A 21,747-nucleotide genomic window follows, 5' to 3' on the forward strand; every position below is an offset into this window, starting at 1 on the left:
TGTGTAACAAATTACCACAAACTTAGTGGCTTAAAACAACGTTTTTTTAGCTCCTAGTTCTGTGGGTCAGAGGTAGATTCATGGCATAGACTTCTCAGGGCTCAAAGGCTGAAATCAAGGTGCCTACCAGGCTGAGTTTACATGTGGAGGCTGGGGGAAGAATCTGATCTTCAGCACATTCAGGTTGCTGGCAGTTCCTTGTGGTGGTAGGAGTGAAGTCCTTATTTTTAGCTGGGGGCCACTCCCAGCTCCTAGAGTCTGCCTTCATTCCTTGCTCCGTGGCCTGCTCTATCTTCAAGCTAACAATGGAGAAATTGCACATCAAATCCCTCTCATGCTTCAGCTCTCTGAACTCCTATATCTGACCTCTAAATCCAGATTAAAAGGTCTTCTGTGATTAGGTCAGGTGCACCTGGACAGTCTTCCTATTTTAAGGTCATCTAATATGGGACCTTAATTATGCTTGCAGACTTCCTTCCAGCAGTACCTAGATGATTGATGGAGTAACTGGGAGAAGGTGTGTGTATACCATGGACCAGGCATCTTGTGGGGTCTGCCTTCTGCTAACCACAGTGCCTTTGTGTGTTTTGAAGCATAAGCCACAGAATTTCCTCTTTGTCATCTTAGTAACTCTTGGTTGCTTATAGGTGTAACTTAAATTTTAATGTTGCTGGTAAGAGTCAGTTTGGGGTATAGCTCTGCTGATTTGAGAGAAGTCTTATTTATGTATAAAACGGATTAACATAAGGAAAGTTTTTGCCAGTGGGATTGCCTTTCTTTTTGCCCTTGGCATCTGTTACTTTTCTTTTAATAAAGTTTTTTATAAAAACTTGGAAAAATGTAGGGCAGAGCAGATAGGAAAAAAAAAAAGCTGTCTGTAGTCCAAACACTCTTGCTTATACTTTCATCCTTTTCTTCCAATTTTTATTGTTCAATTAAAAGAATATCATTATGATCATATAGTGTACAAAATAATTGTATACTGACTTCTTATATACTTTTTTTCTGATTATAAAAGTGATACAGGGTAATCAGAGAAAGTTTAAAAATAGGCAAGTCGGAAGAATAAGATAATTTAGAATCTTGTTACCTAGCACTAATACTTGGGTATATTTCCTTATTGCCTTTTCTAATGCATTATTTAGTCACAATTTAGATCATATCGTATGGATTTATTTATTTATTTATTTAGATTTATTTTTAAACAGAGTTAAACACTGGACCACTTGTCAATTTTAAATAAAAGGTATTTGGCATATTACTCATCACCTATGAGTTTTTTGTATCCTAACCTTTAAAAGTGACTTCTTTAATTCTTTGTGAATTTTAGATTCATAAATATGCCTTTTATTTTTAAAATTTTACTTGTGTATGTACATATATGTATATTTATGATCAGTATCTTATGGGGGAAAAAAATAGAGAGGGAAAAAAATAGACAAAGCATTCCATTGTCTGTTCAAATTGACTCACTCCCTCAGGGTCCCTGACAGCTGAGTTTTCACGATACCTTATATTTTAATATTATCAGTGGACCAAGGACATCAGCGTTTCCATTGGCTCTTCTTCCCTCTTGCTTTTTGAGACAAAATACCATGGCTCTGGCCTCCCTGTGGGGAACAGCAGCTCAGGAGAAGAAAATGCTTTGAAAAGAGGTCTTTAAAGAACATTCCAGACTTAGAGAGTGAAAGAGAGCACCTTGTGCCTCCTTTCCCGTCTTCTCTTGGCTTCTCATACTGACTAGAATGCCAAAATGTCTCAGCTGAAGGTGCAGACTGATATCGGGCAGTATTTCCCTGCTGAAACATTGATAGACTGGGCACTCGCTATATGAATTTTTAAAGAATACAGAAAATCATTATTTGAGTTACTTGTTAATGAAAATAATTTGTTTTATTACTTACTACCCTTCTGTTTTTGAGGAGAGAGGTGAGGTAAAGACAAATATTTTGTTTTGTAATGTTCCTTGCAAAGTGTCCAAAATGTGATTTGGATGTGGTCATCAACCATGTCAAGAATGATTCTATTTTAACAGCGGCATGAAAAAATCATTCTAGAAACACATTTCTTAGGACTGGGAAGGAACTGAAACATAGAATTTGCACATGAGTGGAAATTTGATCTCTGAGTTACATAATCTTCCTGAAATCAACCTAGACTTCTGAGTCTGGGGTTCAAAGTGAATAAAACTAGACTTGAAAATCTTTGGTATCATGACTTTTGCAGTTTTTTCCTTAATTTTAATTCAACTCTGACTGGGGTCAGCTAGGCTCAAGTGTTTTTGCATTAAAAAGGTTTTTAAAAAATTATTGACGTATAATATACAAAAGTGCACAGATCCTAACTGTACAGCTTGATAAATTTTCACAAAGGAAACATACTTGTGTAGCCAGTATTCAAATCAAGAAAACACAACATTACCTACAGTAAGTGTTGAGGTAATTTTCTTTCAAGAAGGCTCTGTAGGTGATATATTTTCTGAGTCCCTTTGATTTTCTGAATGTCATTCTATGACCTTCACAGATAATATAAAGTATTTGGCTGAGTACAAAACTTACAAGTTACAACCTTTTCTCCTTAGAGTTCTACACATATTCCAGTGATGTTAGAAATCTAATATTCTAGAAAAAAAAACTGTAGACCATCATGATTTAAGTTTCTTCTTTATCCTTATAATTCAGAATTTTTTCAAGAATGTGCCTCTTGATTAGTTTTTCCTGAAATGCAATGATTCAGTGTGTTTAAGCAAACCTTTCTATATAGCTGAGAAAAGTTTTCTAATTTGTTTTGAGTATTTTTCCTGTTACATTTTTTCTAGTTTAGTTTTTCAGGAATATCATTAACCTCTTATTTTGGCTCTCCATCCTCTATTCTCTGTATGTCATTGTCTCTCACCATTTTCATATTTGTCCTTTTCCTTTGTATTCCAAAAGAACTTTTCTAGTTTGTCTTACATATTATATACTTTATTTTTATCAGTTTCATTTCTGTTCTTTGCTCTCTCCTAGCGTTCTCCTAGAATTGTTACACAGTCAGTTCTGTTGTAATGATTGTCAAAATTCATTGAATTGTATGCTATGTAAAGATGATTAAGAAAAAAAGCATATATCTGATAAAGGACATACTCAGAATATATAAGAACTTTTATCAGTCAATGGAAAAAATATATTGAAGAATTTTTTTTTTTTTTGCCGTACACGGGCCTCTCACCATTGTGGCCTCTCCCGTTGCGGAGCACAGGCTCCGGACGCACTGGCTCAGCGGCCATGGCTCACGGGCCCAGCCGCTCCGCGGCACGTGGGATCCTCCCTGACCGGGGCACGAACCCGTGTCCCCCGCATCAGCAGGCAGACTCTCAACCACTGCGCCACCAGGGAAGCCCCCTGAATAAATTGTTAAATGGACAAAAAATTGGTTGATTAGGCATGTCCCAAAAGGAAGATAGCCAGTAAACAAGTGGAAGCGTGCTCAGCATCACTATTCACCAATGAAATGTAAATTAGAACCACAAAGAGAAGTAGACACTCACTATAATGGAGTAAAATTTAAAAGTGACCAATACTAAGTGTTGGCAAGGAGTAACTGGAACCCTCACACCTTGCTGGTGTGGCTAAAATGGTATAAGACTTCAGTGAACTGTTTGATGAAACCTATGCCTACCCCCCTAACCTTGCATTCCCAATCCTGGGTGAAACGGGTGCTTACATCCACCATAAGACAGATAGAAGAATGTTCATAGCAACATTATTCATAGTGGCTCAGAATTGGAAAGGTTATCTAACACATTTTGCTGCCCCTAGCCTTATTAATGCAGTCGTGCTAAACATGTAGCAATCTGCTTTTAGTTTAATATGTGCTATTAATGAAAATTTATGTAGGGTATCCCCCCCCCAATTTTCTAATTTTTGAAATGTTTTTCAAATTTCTTAAAACTTTTTTCTTTAAACTAGTTTGATTTTGGAGCACTAAAAGAAAATTTGTTGCACAGATAGCCTAGAGCACCAATTATAAAAATGCCAACTTTTGGTCTGCATTTAGCCCAAATACTCTTTTATTCTTGGATCATTCTTAAGTTTCATTAATTTTAACTGCTTTTTGAATCTTACACGTTACTTTCCCATTTGAATGGTGCATTTATTTATTTATTTATTGCTCACTGCACTAGTTGCTTGCTCAGATTAACTTGTTAATGCTGTTTCATTTTTTGAATAAATACTAAAGAGCAGTGCTGTTCAATATAACTTTCTGAACTGATAGAAATGTTGTGTATTTATGCTCTCCAATATGGCAGTCACTGAGCACATGAGGTTATTGAGCATTGAAATGTGGTCAGTGCAACTGAGGAACTAAATTTTAAATTTTATTTAATTTTAATTAATTTAAATTTAAGTCTAAATGGCCACATGTGGCTAGTAGCTACCTTATTAGACAGTGTAGCTCTAGAGTTAAGAAGGATGAATTGAGAAAAAGACAAGAATTTAGAATGATATGAAATTAGGAAAAAATGCATTTATCATTTAACTTAGAACATTGGTTCTCAATCTGCACATTAGGCTGCATGTTAGGATTACCTGGAGAGCTTTTTGAAACTACCAGCTTCTGGGACACTAATCTAAAACCAGTTGAATCCAGATTTCTAGAAATGGATGAGGGCATTATATTTTCAGAAACTTCCTAGGTTATGCTAATGTACAATTGGAGTTAAAAATCAGTAAATTATAGTAGTGCTTCTTAATGTGCACCTGAACATCTTGTTAAAATGCAGATTCTGATTTCAATATATCTGAGTTAGGCCAGGTATCCTGCACTTCTAACAAGCTCCTGGGTGATTCTGATATTTTTGATCCCCAGACTAAACTTTGAGGAGGAAAGAATTTTAGGATGAAAGGTTGAGCAGGAGTTTACCATATCTGAAATGAACATTTGGTGGCATAATTGTCGAATTCAACAGTTGATATCTGGCTCAGACTTAGTTTCTATATGTCTCAACAATGGTGTGTACATAATATATACCTCAAAGTACTTAATTAGAAATTGATGAAGAACCAAACCTTTTCTCTGATCAGTGTCTAGGGAAGAGGTTTTGTTTTGTTTTGTTTTGTTTGGATAAAATAGGGAAGAGCTCTCTGAAGAAGTAACATTTGAGCAGAGAATTGAGTAGAATGAAGGGGCTACCATGGCAGGTATGCAGTGGGCGTGAATGAGGTTCATGGCAACCAGCTCAACAGATAACCCAGCAGCTTTCACCACTGAAATAACAAAGATAAGAGTAGAAGTAAGTGAAATAGGGACCAGGAAAACAATAGAAAAGATTAACAGAATTAAGAATTGGTTTTTGAAATGATTAACATAATTGACAGACTTTAGACTGAGAATAAAAGAGAAAAGACAAATAAATAACTTAAGAAATGAAAAAAGGAGACATTACAACTGATGCCACAGAAATATAAAGGATTATAAGAGACTACTGTGAACAATTATCCACTACAAATTGGGTAGCCTAGAAGAAATGGATAAATTTCTAGACACATTTAACCTATTAAGGCTGAATTATGAAGAAGTGGAAAACTCTGAACAGACCAATAACAAATAAGGAGACTGAATCAGTAATCTAAAACCTCCCAACAAAGAAAAGCCCAAGACCAGATGGTTTCATTGGTGAAATCTATCAAACATTTAAAAAAAGAATTCATACCAATCCTTCTCAAACTCTTCCAAAAAATTGAGGGGGAGGGAATGCTCCCAAACTCATTTTTTTTGAGGCCAGCATTACTCTGATACAAAGGCCAGATAAGGAAACTATAAGAAAAGAAAACTGCAGACCAATATCCCTGATGAATAGAGATGCAAAACTTCTCAACAAAATATTAGCAAACCTAATTAACAGCATGTTAGAAAGATCATTCACCACAATCAAGTGATATTTATCCCTAGGATGCAAGGGTAATTCAACATATGCAAATCAACAAATGTGATATACATCACATTAATGGGATAAAAGATAAAAATCATATGATCATCTCAATAGATGCAAAAAAAGCATTTGACAAAATACAGCATCTTTTCTTGACAAATACACCCAACAAATTGCATATAGAAGGAACATACCTCAACTTAATAAAAGCCATATATGACCAGCCCACAGCCAACATCATATTCATCAATGAAAGGTTGAAAGCTTTTCGTCTAAGATCAGGAGTAAAATAAGGGTGCTTACTCTCACCTTTCTTATTCAACATAGTACTTGAAGTCCTAGCCAGAGCAATCAGGTAAGAAAATCAATCAATCCAGGTCAGAAAGTAAGATGTAAAATTGTCTTAGTTTGCAGATGACATGGTCTTACATAGAGAAAATCCTAAAGACTCCACCAAAACAAAAAACAAACTGTTAGAACTAATAAACAAATTCAGTTGTTTGAGGATACAAAATCAACAGACAGAAATAACTTGTGTTGCTATACACTAACAATGCAATATCTGAAAAAGAAATAAAACAATTCCATTTACAATAACATCAAAAACAATAAAATACTTAGGAATAAATTTAATCAAGGAGGTGAAAGATCTGTACACTGAAAACTACAAGATTTTGATGAAATTGAAGAAGACATAAACAAATGGAAAGACATCCTATATTCATAGATCAGAAGAATTAATATTTTTAAAATGTCTATACTACCCAAAGTTGTCTGGAGATTCAATCCAATTCCTATCAAAATGCCAATGGTTTTGGGCTTCCCTGGTGGCACAGTGGTTGAGAGTCTGCCTGCCGATGCAGGGGCATGGGTTCGTGCCCCGGTCCGGGAAGATCCCACATGCCGCGGAGCGGCTGGGCCCATGAACCATGGCCACTGAGCCTGCGCGTCCGGAGCCTGTGCCCCACAACGGGAGAGGCCACAACAGTGAGAGGCCCTCATACCGCAAAAAAAAAAAAAAAAAAAAAAGCCAATGGTTTTTTTCACAGAAATAGAAAAAACAATCCTAAAGTTTGTGTGGAGCCACAAAAGACCCTGAATAACCAAAGCAATCTGGAGAAAGAAGAACAAAGTTTGAGGCATCATACGTCCTGATTTCAAACTATACTGCAAACCTCTAGTAGTCAAAACGGTATGGTATTGGCATAAAATAAAAACAGACACACAGGCCAATGGAACAGAATCAAGAGCTCAGAAATAAACCCTCACATATACAGTCAGCTAATATTTGACAAGGGAGCCAAGAATATTCAATGAGGGAAAGGATAATCTTTTCAATAAGTGGTGTTGGGAAAGCTGTATAACTACAGTGCAGAAGAATGAAATTAGACCACTCACAAAAATTAACTCAAAATGGATTAAAGACTTAAACATAAGACCTGAAACTGTAAAACTCCTAGAAGGAAACATAGGGAAAAAGCTGTTTGACATTGGTCTTGGTGACAATTTTGGGGGTATGACATCAAAAGCAAAAATAACTGGGACTACATCAAACTAAAAAACTTCTGCAGAGAAAAAGAAACCATCAACCAAGTGAAAAGGCAACCTACAGAATGGGAGAAAGTATTTATAAATCATATGTCTGATAAGAGGTTAATATCCAAAGTATATAATAAACTCATACAACTCAATAGCAAAAAACCCAAACAATCCAATTTAAAAATGGAAAGAGGAACTGAATAGACATTTTCCCAAAGGAGACATTACAGATGGCCAACAGGTACATGAAAAGGTGCTCAACATCACTAATCATCAGGGAAATGCAAATTAAAATCATAGCAAGATATCACCTCAGACCTGTTAGAATGACTGTTTTGTTTTGTTTTTTTTTAATGTGGATACACTTAAAGTGGCCTTTTCTATCACCAATCATATTTTTTTTTTTTTTTTTTTTTGGCTGTACGTGGGCCTCTCGCCGTTGTGGCCTCTCCCGTTGCGGATCACGGGCTCCGGATGCGAAGGCTCAGCGGCCATGGCTCACGGGCCCAGCCGCTCTGCGGCATGTGGGATCCTCCCGGACCGGGGCACGAACCCGTGTCCCCTGCATCGGCAGGTGGACTCCCAACCACTGCACCACCAGGGAAGCCCACCAATCATCTTTGAGTAACAAGAACCTCCTCTACTCTTAAAAAGAAGTACTGTAGTTTTATAACCCCTAAATGATCACATTTCTGGATAAATGGCCTTTTGATTCATAGTCAAAAAATATTTTTAACTCTATGCTCGTGTTTTGAGACCCTTTAATCCCTCTGTTAACCCTACTTTCTTGTTGGTAATGATTATAGTTTATAAAATAACATGCCTATATTAAAAATGAAGGAACCAGGAACCCCAAGTGACAGTATGAAGAAACCAATAAAGTAGTAACTTGAGCTCTGACACTACTGACATTTTGACTCTTTTATTTAAAAATGCCTATTTAATTTTTTGAACAAATAAAATGTCTGGAATTACTTATTAGCCTTGTAATCACTTGAGTACCTTTTCTTTGAAATTTGAAAAATTGTGCTAAGACATGATTTTGGAAGGATGACAGCTTTATAAATGGAGTATTTAGAGAGGCAACACACAGCCACAGAAATGAAGGGAAACTTCCATGTGTGGTGGTGAGTGGTTTATTTATAATTTGAAAGGATGCAAGAATTGAACCTCTGTGTTACAGTTCAAATACTTCATAGTTTAAAGCATGGATAAGATGTTAGAGGCTACAACTTCAGAGTCCAAGTGTTTAAGTTGTATTTCTTATTAATGAAATCCTGTGTGCCATTAAAGGCAGTTTGAAATGAACTTGTCAGAGATTTGGGTTTAGATTATCATCCACTGTGAAGTGAGAAGTGAAGCCAGTTGAATATCATCTTTTGTATACATTAGACATAAGACATAATAAAATCTCCAAACTTGGGCTTAGAGACATGTATATGCGTAGTATTTAAGTTTTGATTCTAGTCTTATTCTTTTTGTTTTTTTTTTTTTTTTTGCGGTACGTGGGCCTCTCACTGTTGTGGCCTCTCCCGTTGCGGAGCATAGGCTCCAGACGCGCAGGCTCAGCGGCCATGGCTCACGGGCCCAGCCGCTCCGCAGCATGTGGGATCCTCCCGGACCGGGACACAAACCCGTGTCCCCTGCATCGGCAGGCGGACTCTTAACCACTGCGCCACCAGGGAAGCCCTCTAGTCTTATTCTTGTTCCCCCAAATCCACGTTTATCCAAACCAGTGTTACCCAAAAGTATGGTCCGTGGACCAATGTCTGTCCACGAATTGTTACTAACTGCAGTAAATACAGAGAGTTAGCATTTAAAAACTTTTATAGCAGCTTGACATTGGCACAACATCTATGCATGTGATCATTTTTCTAGTAATTTATTTTTATTGCATTTTACAAAGTATAGTTTTCCACTTGTTGATGCTGGGGTGGGGGCAGTTCCAACAGACAGTTTACAAAGCACTACTCTAGATCCTCTATTTTTCACTCAGAAATTCTGAACTCCGTGTATTCATGTGGCCACATAGGGGCTGGGGCAAGGGACATGAAGACCAGTAAACTATGACTATGTGATGACTGGGAATACAGGTGCTGATTATCTGAGATTAGTGAGCATGAGATTTGCCTGGGGTACTTGTTAACCATGCGGAGGTCTGTGTAGATCTCCAAAGATCCTGATTCCACACGTATGAGACCTAAGAATCTATGCTCTAAACAAATGCCTCTGATCAGTTGATTCTGATTAATTTTGTTTCTGGATAGGTTGTTTAAATCAGGATACTTGAGAGTAAAAGGAAGCATTATTAATAATTACATCAGGACAAAATAAATAAACCAGGATACTCAGACATAATGGTCACTCTTGTCTGGGGCATATTTTTTTACACAGACGTTTAAAGTTTACTTGGAAAGTTTCTACTGTTTCCTTTCATTAGCAAACTTAGCTCGATTTCCTTTAGTCTTCTCTGGATTGTGGCTCTTCCCAGTCTTCTGTGAATCAATCTCAGCTAACGTATGTATAGAACTATCCAGTACAAGAAGGGAAATGGAATTCAGGGCTCTAAACATAGCTAGGGGTAACTTAGAGGGTGGTAAGACCCACTCCTTTAAAGTTGAAGATTCTTTTATTCTGATTTGAAGGGTATTGATTTTTTAAATAACCCTTACCATTTATGATAAAACTCTCCAGAAAGTGGGCATAGAGGGAACCTACCTCAACATAATAAAGGCCATATACGACAGACCCACAGCAAACATCATTCTCAATGGTGAAAAACTGAAAGCATTTCCTCTAAGATCAGGAACAAGACAAGGATGTCCACTCTCACCACTATTATTCAACAGAGTTTTGGAAGTCCTAGCCACAGCAATCAGAGAAGAAAAAGAAATAAAAGGAATACAATTTGGAAAAGAAGAACTGTAACTGTTTACAGATGACATGATACTATACATAGAGAATCCTAAAGATGCCACCAGAAAACTACTAGAGCTAATCAATGAATTTGGTAAAGTTGCAGGATACAAAATTAATGCACAGAAATTCTTGCATTCCTGTACACTAACGATGAAAAATCTGAAAGAGAAATTAAGGAAACACTCCCATTTACCACTGCAACAAAAAGAATAAAATACCTAGGAATAAACCTACCTAGGGAGACAAAAGACCTGTATGCAGAAAACTATGCGACACTGATGAAAGAAATTAAAGATGATACCAACAGATGGAGAGATATACCATGTTCTTGGATTGGAAGAAACAATATTGTGAAAATGACTACACTCCCCAAAGCAATCTACAGATTCAATGCAATTCTTATCAAATTACCAATGGCATTTTTTACGGAACTAGAACAAAAAATCTTACAATTTGTATGGAGGCAAAAAAGACCCTGAATAGCCAAAGCAGTCCTGAGGGAGAAAAACAGAGCTGGAGGATCAGACTCCCTGAATTCAGACTGTACTACAAAGCTACAGTAATCAAGACAATATGGTACTGGCACAAAAACAGAAACATAGATCAATGGAACAAGATAGAAAGCCCAGAGATAAACCCACGCACCTATGGTCAACTAATCTATGACAAAGGAGGCACGGATATACAATGGAGAAAAGACAGTCTCTTCAATAAGTGGTGCTGGGAAAACTGGACAGCTGCATGTAAAAGAATGAAATTAGAACACTCCCTAACACCATGCACAAAAATAAACTCAAAATGGATTTGAGACCTAAATGTAAGACCGGACACTATAAAACTCTTAGAGGAAAACATAGGAAGAACACTCTTTGACATAAATCACAGCAAGATCTTTTTTGATCCACCTCCTAGAGTAATGGAAATAAAAACAAAAATAAGCAAATGGGACCTAATGAAACTTCAAAGCTTTTGCACAGCAAAGGAAACCATAAACAAGACGAAAAGACAACCCTCAGAATGGGAGAAAATATTTGCAAACAAATCAACGGACAAAGGATTAATCTCCAAAGTATATAAACAGCTCATGCAGCTCAATATTAAACAAATAAACAAGCTAATCCAAAAATGGGCAGAAGACCTAAATAGACATTTCTCCAAAGAAGACGTACAGATGGCCAAGAAGCACATGAAAAGCTTCTCAACATCACTAATTATTAGAGAAATGCAAATCAAAACTACAATGAGGTATCCCCTCACACCAGTTAGAAAGGGCATCATCAGAAAATCTACAAACAACAAATGCTGGAGGGGGTGTGGAGAAAAGGGAACCCTTTTGCATTGTTGGTGGGAATGTAAATTGATACAGCCACTATGGAGAATAGTATGGAGGTTCCTTAAAAAACTAAAAATAGAATTACCATATGATCCAGCAATCCCACTACTGGGCATATACCCAGAGAAAACCATAATTCAAAAAGACACATGCACCCCAATGTTCATTGCAGCACTGTTTACAATAGCCAGGTCATGGAAGCAACCTAAATGCCCATCGACATACGAATGGATAAAGAAGTTGTGGTACATATATACACTGGAATATTACTCAGCCATAAAAAGGAATGAAATTAAGTCATTTGTTGAGACACGGATGGATCTAGAGACTGCCATACCAAGTGAAGTAAGTCAGAAAGAGAAAAACAAATATCGTATATTAACGCATGTATGTGGAACCTGGAAAAATGGGACAGATGAACCAGTTTGCAGGGCAGAAGTTTAGACACAGATGTAGAGAACAAACATATGGACACCAAGGGGGGAAAGCCGCAGTGGGGTGGGGGTGGTGGTGTGCTGAACTGGGCGATTGGGAGTGACATATATACACTGATGTGTATAAAATTGATGACTAATAACTTGCTGTATAAAAATAAAATAAAATTCAAAAATTAAAAAAAAAATAACCCTTACCTAAAAACTTAGGACTCTCCTGGAACTTTCTTTTATTCATGTTGTCCCAAGCCAATCTTAATTCCCCTTAGTGTTCCTGGCTCAGCTGTGTCCCATTTCTCTTAGCTAGGCATAATCCCCTTGATCCATTTCATCCTGACTTTCATTTAACTGACTTATTTACTTGTTTTAAATAAATTACAACTGAAGAATTTGAGAGAAAGAAAAAATATCTTTCTAAATTTCCTCCTCAGGAGCTCTTTAGGTTGTTGTCACCTTTACTTACGTAACTTTTATGATATATAAGAAAAACGGGTTTCCTGTTTTGTAAACTGTTCTCTGATTACGACTGAGGTTGGAGGAAAATGATTTTTATTAGTAAGTAATAATACTACTGGTAGAAGTCAAGTAATATCTGTGGATCTCTTGTCTCTCATACTACCTCTGTTATGATACATTTTTGTCAATTCCAACATATTTGATTTTGTATTATTTCATCTTGTTTTTAGTTTTTTTTTTTTTTTTTTGCGGTATGCGGGCCTCTCACTGTTGTGGCCTCTCCTGTTGCGGAGCACAGGCTCCAGACGCGCAGGCTCAGTGGCCATGGCTCATGGGCCCAGCTGCTCCGTGGCATGTGGGATCTTCCCGGACCGGGGCACAAACCCGTGTCCCCTGCATCGGCAGGCGGACTCTCAACCACTGCACCACCAGGGAAGCCCTGTTTTTAGTTTTTTGACCAATTTCTTTGATTTACAAAGTGGGCAATTAAAAACAATTTAGTAAAAATTTAAGTAAACTTGTTCAGGACTAACCTTCACCCTGTCTTATAGACTCACCAGATGAATGAATAAAAGACTCATCATAATATTTTATTTTTGTCTTATTTTAGATTTAGATTATCCTACTAAAATAGTATATTGATATTCCATATGAATTACACAAATTAAGACTAATTTGTCCTTTAAATTGAGACAGTTTTAAGAGGGAAAGGGGATGCTATTAACAGTTATACTAGGAGAGCAGCTGAAACCTAGGACTGTCCTGAGTAAACTGGGATGTGTATGGTCCCCATCTCAGGATAATATTTGCTGGTTGGATAGCTACTATGATATTTTCAATGGGCTTTGAATAGTCAAAATGAGTCAAATTATAGCTAAGAGCATTATAAAACTTACCATAGGACTTTCTTTACTTGTAAAAAATACAAAATGGAATGGCTAGATCAAGTCTAAAATTGTTTAAGTGCCTGTAGATTTCAACTTGGTTCTTAATAATACTTCCATAAAGCTAGAAGTGGAATAATCAGACAGTAACCACAAATTGAAATGAATCCCTCCTTTAAAACTTATGGTTTATAGACTTGTGGCTATTAGGTCACAGGGAATCTAAAGTAGACTACATTATAAGATAGGTAAAAGAAGAGGTGATAGCCAATTTTAAAATGTCAAAAAATTTTTTCTGTTCAAGTTGCTAATTTACCATGATGTTGTATATAAACTTTATATCCAGTGTACACTGAAGTTAGTTGTTAGAATTTCGAGATTAGAAAACACAGCTAGACCTCCCATACCTATTTTTCTCAAGTTTATGCTCTGTTACTAGAGCAAGTTATTCTGTGAAAGAGCTCCATCCTGTTAGTTGTGTTCTTGTTATTAGTAATACTTTAAGCAACTACCTTTTATTAATACATACATACGTACATAAAAAACATCTGATTCCCCTGATCAGGAACTGAAGTCAAACTTCCAAGACATGGTTTCATTAGGTCTGTTCTTTGGAAGAAATAAATACCCTTTTAGTGTTGTGATTTATTTTCCTTCATTTTTTTAAACCATAGTTTCATTTTTAACACATTTTCCATAGATAAAAGATACTCATATCATCTAGTCCCTTGTCTCACTTTTAGCTTATCTACTGAATCAACTTCAAGTCTTTCATCTTTATATGTATAACATAATATATACACGCACACACACATATATCTTTTAAATGACTTTAACTGTGGCCTTTTAAAAAATTAGAATCGATCATCTATAATATATAGTATCTTCGATTTGTTTTCCTACGTAGTTCTCGTGCTGTGGATGTGAAATCATGGTGATGCATTAGGTTTAATTTGTTACATAAAAGTAATGTGTTTATGGTTTTTCTCTATACCTTTAACTGTTAAAAAATTTTTTTTTCTCTCTTCCTAGCTGTCCCTTTTCCTCCAACACAGCGGCTTACTTTGAAGGAAGTATTTGAGAATGGGAAACCTAAAATTGATGTTTTGAAAAACCATTTGGTGAAGGAAGGGCGACTGGAAGAGGAAGTAGCCTTAAAGATAATCAATGATGGGGCTGCCATCCTGAGACAAGAGAAGACTATGATAGAAGTAGATGCTCCAATCACAGGTATGAGAAGTATTCGCATGGTGGTACTTAGATTTGAGCTAATTTGAGAAGTGATTACAAATAACCAACTAAAATGTGTGATCATTATTCTAGGAATTGTGAGCAGTCTTAGGGTTGTTTAGTATGTGTTATTCATTGAAGAAATACAATTTAAAATGTCTAATATTTCCAGTAGGACTATTTCGTATTGATAGATTGCCTGCAATTATCGAGCAGTCCAGTCAAAAGCTAGACTGATTTAAGTTAAAAGTTAAACTGTGGTCCTATTGGTGTAATGCCCTTTCTCTTCTAAGACATAATTTTTCACCTCACCCTAGGTCTGTTTTTTTTCCTAGTATGTGGTGACATTCATGGACAGTTTTTTGACCTGATGAAGTTGTTTGAAGTTGGAGGATCACCTAGTAATACACGCTACCTCTTTCTGGGTGACTATGTGGACAGAGGCTATTTCAGTATAGAGGTAAATATTAAACTGGTGTGTTGGAACTATCATATTATCTTTTTAAAAAAATTTCTTTCCATTCTTCAGTAGAAGAAATTAAAATGAGAACACACTGGCAGAATTTATAAACTTTGTTACTTTCAATAATTAAAGTGATAGAGATACGTTTTAATTGATATAAAAAGAACTATTCCTTTTATTAGCCAGTAAAAATCTGACATATAGAAGCCTATTTAACCCTGCTTTGCAAATAACTTAAGTGTTTACCAGCCTTTCCTCTTTGTAGACAGTGTACAGGCTGTATATAAATGATATAAATTGCTGTTCACCCTAAGTGGGGTTTGGATTAGCTCACCTTAATTATAAAACTATAAGCTGCTGAGCTACATTGAACGCTTAGATTAACTGCCAATGCTGAATAATCAGGCACTTAGCCTCTTGTAGGAATAATTTATGATACTGTTACACATAGGAAGTATATGTTCATTGAAAGAAAAGATGATTACAGTTAATGAAGTTAATGAAAACTCACAATTTATATATTTTGAAAGTTGTATGATGACAGGAAAATGGTTAGATTTAAAACAAAGTATAAGTTTTTATGTACAAAAGATAAAACTATTTCAAAACCTAACGGAATGACTTGAGTACAGTGGAACCACAGTACATTCATATTTAATGTCCGTTGATTCAGCTGTACATGCTTGGCAAATAAAAGAGAAGTAACTTTTGAAATAGTGCAGGTAATCGAATTTATAATATCCCCAGAATAAGCATGAGATGAGAAATTGAGTCTGCTTGCTGTTCTTGCAGTCTTTAGTTCTGCCTCTCCCTCGTAGTGTGGGACCCTCACTGTACTATGTGGTTAAAGGTTTATTGTTCATGCAGCATCACTCCTAAATACAAGTCAACCCTCTCACCTGGTACTCAACCAAAAAAGCAGCTGTGATACTAAAGCTGCCAGAAAAATAAACAACAAGAGAAATATATCTTACTCTTTAGTTAGATAGATAGTCTAAGTGCATGAATCAGAAAAGTTCAGTGTTATCTTGCCAGTGTCTCAAATTCATTTAGTGTCATCTATGAGTCCGAAAGTTAATGATAGAAGCTAAGGAAATAAGCACATTCTCCCTGCTGCTCAGTAATTTCCCAAGATTTCTAAATAGGTACCTGGGATGGGTGGAGATCATACTTGCAGACTGTAACATTAAAAGCTTCCCATATTCCTATCCACATCCTATTTTAATAGACAGTATGTCAAAAGTATGGGTGTTTGAAAGACTCACTGAATGCTTAGTTCTTTGTGTTTAGTAGCATGAGGAAGTTTTAGAGGCTGAAGAAAAGAATACAGAACTTACTGAATTTGTAATTAATTTTATTTAATGAAATAACTTTTTTAAAAAATTTTATTTATTTATTTTTATTTTTGGCTGTGTTGGGTCTTCGTTTCTGTGCTTTGGCTTCCTCTAGTTGCGGCAAGCGGGGGCCACTCTACATCGCGGTTCGCAGGCCTCTCACTGTCGCGGCGTCTCTTGTTGTGGAGCACAAGCTCCAGACGCACAGGCTCAGTAGTTGTGGCTCATGGGCCCAGTTGCTCCGCGGCATGTGGGATCTTCCCAGACCAGGACTCGAACCCGTGTCCCCTGCATTGGCAGGCAGATTCTCAACTACTGCGCCTCCAGGGAAGCCCAGAAATAACTTTTTAAAAGGATAAATATTGTGCCAAATCATCCTCTGATTACATACTTTAAAAATAGTTTCAATGCATCAGTATATTCACAATACACACACACACACACACACACACAGACCCACGATGAGTTTTGTACACATATGCCATATTCAGAATATTTTGTGTTAACATATTTTTTCTGTCACTCATCAACAAATGTTTCCTGAGTGCCAACTTTATGGCAGGCTCTGAGCATCAAATAATGAGTAGGATTCATGGTCTCTATGGGAGCTGACAGTCTAATAGAAAAGATTACTTATGAATAGATCGCTCAGTATGATATGAAAATATTTATTTATTTTAATATTTATTTATGTATTTTGGCTGTGCCGGGTCTTTGTTGCAGCATGCGGTATCTTTTAGTTGTGGCATGCAGACTTCTTAGTTGCAGCATGTGGGTTCTCAGTTGTCGCGTGTGAACTCTTAGTTGCGGCATGCATACAGGATCTAGTTCCCCGACCAGGGGTTGAACCCCAGCCCCCTGCCTTGGGAGCATGGAGTCTTACCCACTGAACCACCAGGGAAGTCCCCAAAAGTACTTATTTAATTATTAGCAATATTCTTCATATTAGGACTGAGCACAGTGCCTGACACATAGTAGGCACTCAATATTTGTTGACTGAATGAATGTTAATAAATCATAGTTTATATTTGGCTTTATCATGCTATTTGATGTTTGGCTAACAAAGCGTTTTTCTGGAACAGCTTAAGAGATAAATGAATCAAAACTTTAAATTGACAATGCTGTATTATACCAGTTTTAAAACTGAACTGTAGGATATATCTCATGTTTGTTGGAAGCCACTTATAGACCACTAAGATTATATAGATTTCTGTAAGCTACAACTTAGTCTAACATGATACAAGTATATACTTGAACAATAAATTTTTATCAATGTGCTTGATAAGCATGAGTGGTGATGTTTTTGTCAAACAGATGAAAATAAGGTGATGGTGTCCCTATTATAATTTTTTGTTATAAAGAGTCATTTTTTTGTAGAAAAATTGGGAAATGCAGAATCTAAGAAAAAAATTCTTACAAATAAAGTTATAAATGAATTATAATGAAATTACTGTTAACATTTTGTTGTATTTCCTCACAGTCTTTTTCTTCTTTTACATGTGTATATTTTTTAAAGAAAGTTGAGATCGTTGTGTGCATTCTCTTTTGTAGTCTTTCCCCCCCACTCATCATTGTCTTGAGAGCACTTTTCTCTATCATTAAAATTTCTCCAAAAGTATGATTAGTGGTATAAATACCGTAGTTTATTTCACCATTTCTCTTTGGATAATTTGGTTTGTAGCAGGTACTGCTTATTTGCCTACCTTTTCTCTCCTCCTTCCTTACTATCAAATCCCTGTTTTGTTCAGATAAATAGGATTGGGGGTTGTCAGGGATAACTAAATAGGTACCTGGGATGGGTGGAGATCATACTTGCAGATTGTAACATTGCACACTCTACCTATTTAAAAGTTCTCAGGGAGAACTTTTAATTTCAGAGAGGGAAGGCCCTTATCCCAGCCCAAGGGAATGAATTCTGGTTGGTCTGAACTAGTCATGGCAATCCATTCCCTGTTACCAGTGACTAGTCCAGGGTAAACATGAGATCCTCTTTTGCCCAGTAATATATAAAGGGACTTCTGCATGTTGTGTTGTCATTGTTATTTGTGTGTGTTGTTTTGAAATTTTTTCTTTCCAGATGAAAAGACTCTTGCAAGGTGAAAGCTTTTGGACCCCCATTCCCCTATGTCATGTCAAATGTGGGTGTGTGTACTGTAGCAGCCATTTTGTGACCATGAGGAGGTGCTATAACTAAGAATGAAAAGCAGACCTGCTGTGAATAGCAGCATAATAGATCAAAGAGGGAGAGAGGGCATGATTTCTTGGTGAAGATGTTGAGCTGGTACACTAAACCTAGACATCTTGCCTCCAGACTGTTTGTTTTCTGAGATGTTTAAATGCCTTTATGGCTTAAGCATCAGTTAATTGGATATTGTATCACTTGTACTGTAAGTGGTACAAGGTTGTTTTCCAGTTGTTTCCATTCTGCATATTGCTGCAATTAACATCTTTTTGAATACATCTTTAATAGCATTTCTGATATTTCCTTAGATTGGATTCTTATAATAGAATGAGTATTTTTAAGAGTGTGAGCATTTCTAAGACTTTTGATATGTATTGCCAAATCGTTTTCACAGAACTTTATTTTCTCTTCCATACTTAATAATTTCTCTTTCCTTGAGCCTGTATGAGAGAATCAAGGCACGATGATATTTTTTTTTTTCCATGCCCAGAGCAAGCATTGATCTTTCCTGAAGCAACGTGGGCTTTGGTAGTACACCAGGGACTGGTCCAAATGTGACTGATAAAACAGAATAGTAAAGTTTCACTCTTGTCTGAGCCTTTTGATATTCCTTCTTCATTTGCACCCATTATAAAGTACTTCCTCTGTGGTAGGGGAAGCTAAATTTTAGTTTCCTTTCATTGATTTTATAATAAGAGAAAGGATTAAAGGGAACCTTTTCAGCATAGGATGTGTTGTACTAAATGCACAGGAGCCACCAAAGAGAAAATGTTATCAGATGTTTAGGTGATGTAAATGTTATCAGACGGACAACTAATGAACAGTTGTTGACATATAGAAATGATTCTTGAGATGGAGTAAAAATTCTGTTCACATAGGAATACAAAGAGTATCGAACAGATTTTTTGATAATCATGACCTTTAATTGATGTGTACAAGATAATTGTACAGTTGCATACTGATGTATAATACGAGGAAATAAAACTTGAGATTAGAGGCTGAGAAGTATATCAACCAAATTACATTGTAGTGTGGATGGGCATTATAACTCATTACTTCAAAAAGTTTAGTTGATCATTACAGGAGGCAGAGATAAAGACCAAATAATTCAAAAGATATATCATGTTCTTGGTTGGGAAAGGTAAGTAGGAAGAGAGAAAGTGCTTTCTATGTTTATATATGAATTTAATGTACTTTTTCCTTGGAATATTTTGTGAAATTTGAAATATTATGTTGAAAACAAAAGTCAACCCAAAAAAGGAAAAAACCATCCAATTATATTCGTATGTGTCTATATATTTACATTTTATAGTGTTTATTTTGCAAGGTGTGTCTCAAAATGTACATTATTTTGATCCAACAATTTCATTTTTGAGAAACTATACTGCAGATGTACTCATAATTATGTACAATGACATATGAATGGTTTGTCACAATAATTGAGAAGTTCTACTGGCATTTAATGAGCAGGGTTCAGGAATACAAAACATCCTGCAACAAAGAATTATGCTTGTTAATAGTACCTAAGTTGAGAGGCATTGTTAAATTCTGGGGATGCGGAGATAAACAAGTAAAGCCAAGTCCTTTATTATTTTGTTTTGTTTTTTTAATATTTATTTATTTATTTGGTTGCACCGGGTCTTAGTTGTGTCAGGTGGGCTCCTTAGTTGCGGCAGTCAGGCTTCTTAGTTGTGGCATGCATGTGGGATCTAGTTCCTGACCAGAGATCGAACTCGGGCCCCCTGCATTGGGAGTGTGGAGTCTTAACCACTGCGACACCAGGGAAGTCCCTACTGTGTTTCCTAGTGAGAGAGATGGCATCTTATATTTGCTTAGTGTCTATGAAAATCAAATCAGAGTAAGGGACAAAAGGGGGACAGGAGTAGCTAATTTAGTTGGAGATCAGGGAAGTCCTATCTGAAGAGGTAATATTTGAACAAAAACTTGAATGACCTGAGGGAATGAGCCATGCGTAGATGGAGGGGTGGGGTGAGTACATCTCAGGCAAAGGGCATATCAAGTGTAAAAGCTCTGAGGAAGGAGCAAGCCTAAGGCAGCCCAGGAATAGAAACAAGGTCAGTGTGGCTAGACAGAATGAGTAAGGGGACAATGTAGACAGTGTATCAGAGACATAGGCAGGGTTTACATGATGTCAGGCCTTGCAAACCATGGTAGAGTTTGGGTTTTATTCTGAATGCAGTGGGAAGCCATTAGAGCTTTTTTGTTTGTTTATTTGTTTGTTAAGCATGGAAGTGACATATTCACATTTATTTACGTTTTAAAACAATTACTCTGGCTGTTACGTGGTGGACTGACTATGGGAGCCCAGAAAGACTAGTTAGTAATCTTATCCAGTAAGCATAGGCAGGAGATGTTGGTGACTTAGAGTAGGCATTTTGAGAAGCATTTGGCTTCAGGATTTTGAAGTCTTTCCTTTCAAAAAGGAGGGACATCTTGGTTGAATTAAGCTCTTAAGGTCATGGCACATTTATTACTAGTCTTTTCTAAGTCCCTCTATTGTTTTGTTTTGTTTTTCTTATCTGTGACCTCTATTTTCCTTACTCCCTCTCCCAACTATACATGTTGCTATTGTATTTAGTATATGCCTCAGAATACATATATTATTAATTTTTTAATATATAACGTTTTGGTGGGAAAAATATTTTAATTTTACATAAATGTTATGGTGCTATTCAGTCGTTCTCAAACTTTAGCATGCATCATAATTACCTGGAGGGCTTGTTCAAAAACAGATTGCTGGAGCCCACCCAGAATTTCTGATTCTTTAGGTCTGGAATAGACCCTGAGAATGTATATTCTAACAAGTTCCTGTGTGATGCTGATGTACCACACTTTGATATGAATGTGACCACCCTGAGAATCACTGCTGTAGCTGTCTTTCTGTTGATTTTTGTTTTTACATGTCAGTATGTTTTTAAGATCTATCTGGGTTTCTGTCTGCTCCATAGTATCCCATAGTATACATCTATGACATTTTAGTTCTCTGTTCTCAGTGGTGGACACTAGGTTGCCTCCAGTTTCTTTCTATCATGAACACT

General features: G+C 36.5%; 1 protein-coding gene across 5 annotated transcripts in view; it reads left to right on the forward strand.

The window, feature by feature from the left end:
• PPP3CC (protein phosphatase 3 catalytic subunit gamma) overlaps positions 1-21,747 on the forward strand; it is a 92,196-nt gene that overhangs the window by 28,363 nt on the left and 42,086 nt on the right. For 3 of the 5 annotated variants that reach the window (XM_027092098.1, XM_027092094.1, XM_027092096.1), the window contains exons 2-3: positions 14,512-14,709; positions 15,027-15,169. In XM_027092098.1, coding sequence (XP_026947899.1) covers positions 14,682-14,709; positions 15,027-15,169 — 171 coding nt within the window. In that variant the 5' untranslated portion in view covers positions 14,512-14,681. The remainder of the gene's footprint in view (positions 1-14,511; positions 14,710-15,026; positions 15,170-21,747) is intronic. The other 2 variants (XM_027092095.1, XM_027092097.1) reach the window with 1 other exon arrangement.

This window comes from Aethalodelphis obliquidens, unplaced genomic scaffold, assembly GCF_003676395.1.
Source record: "Aethalodelphis obliquidens isolate GAN/ISIS:26980383/991018 unplaced genomic scaffold, ASM367639v1 scaffold74, whole genome shotgun sequence".
NCBI lineage: Eukaryota > Metazoa > Chordata > Mammalia > Artiodactyla > Delphinidae > Aethalodelphis > Aethalodelphis obliquidens.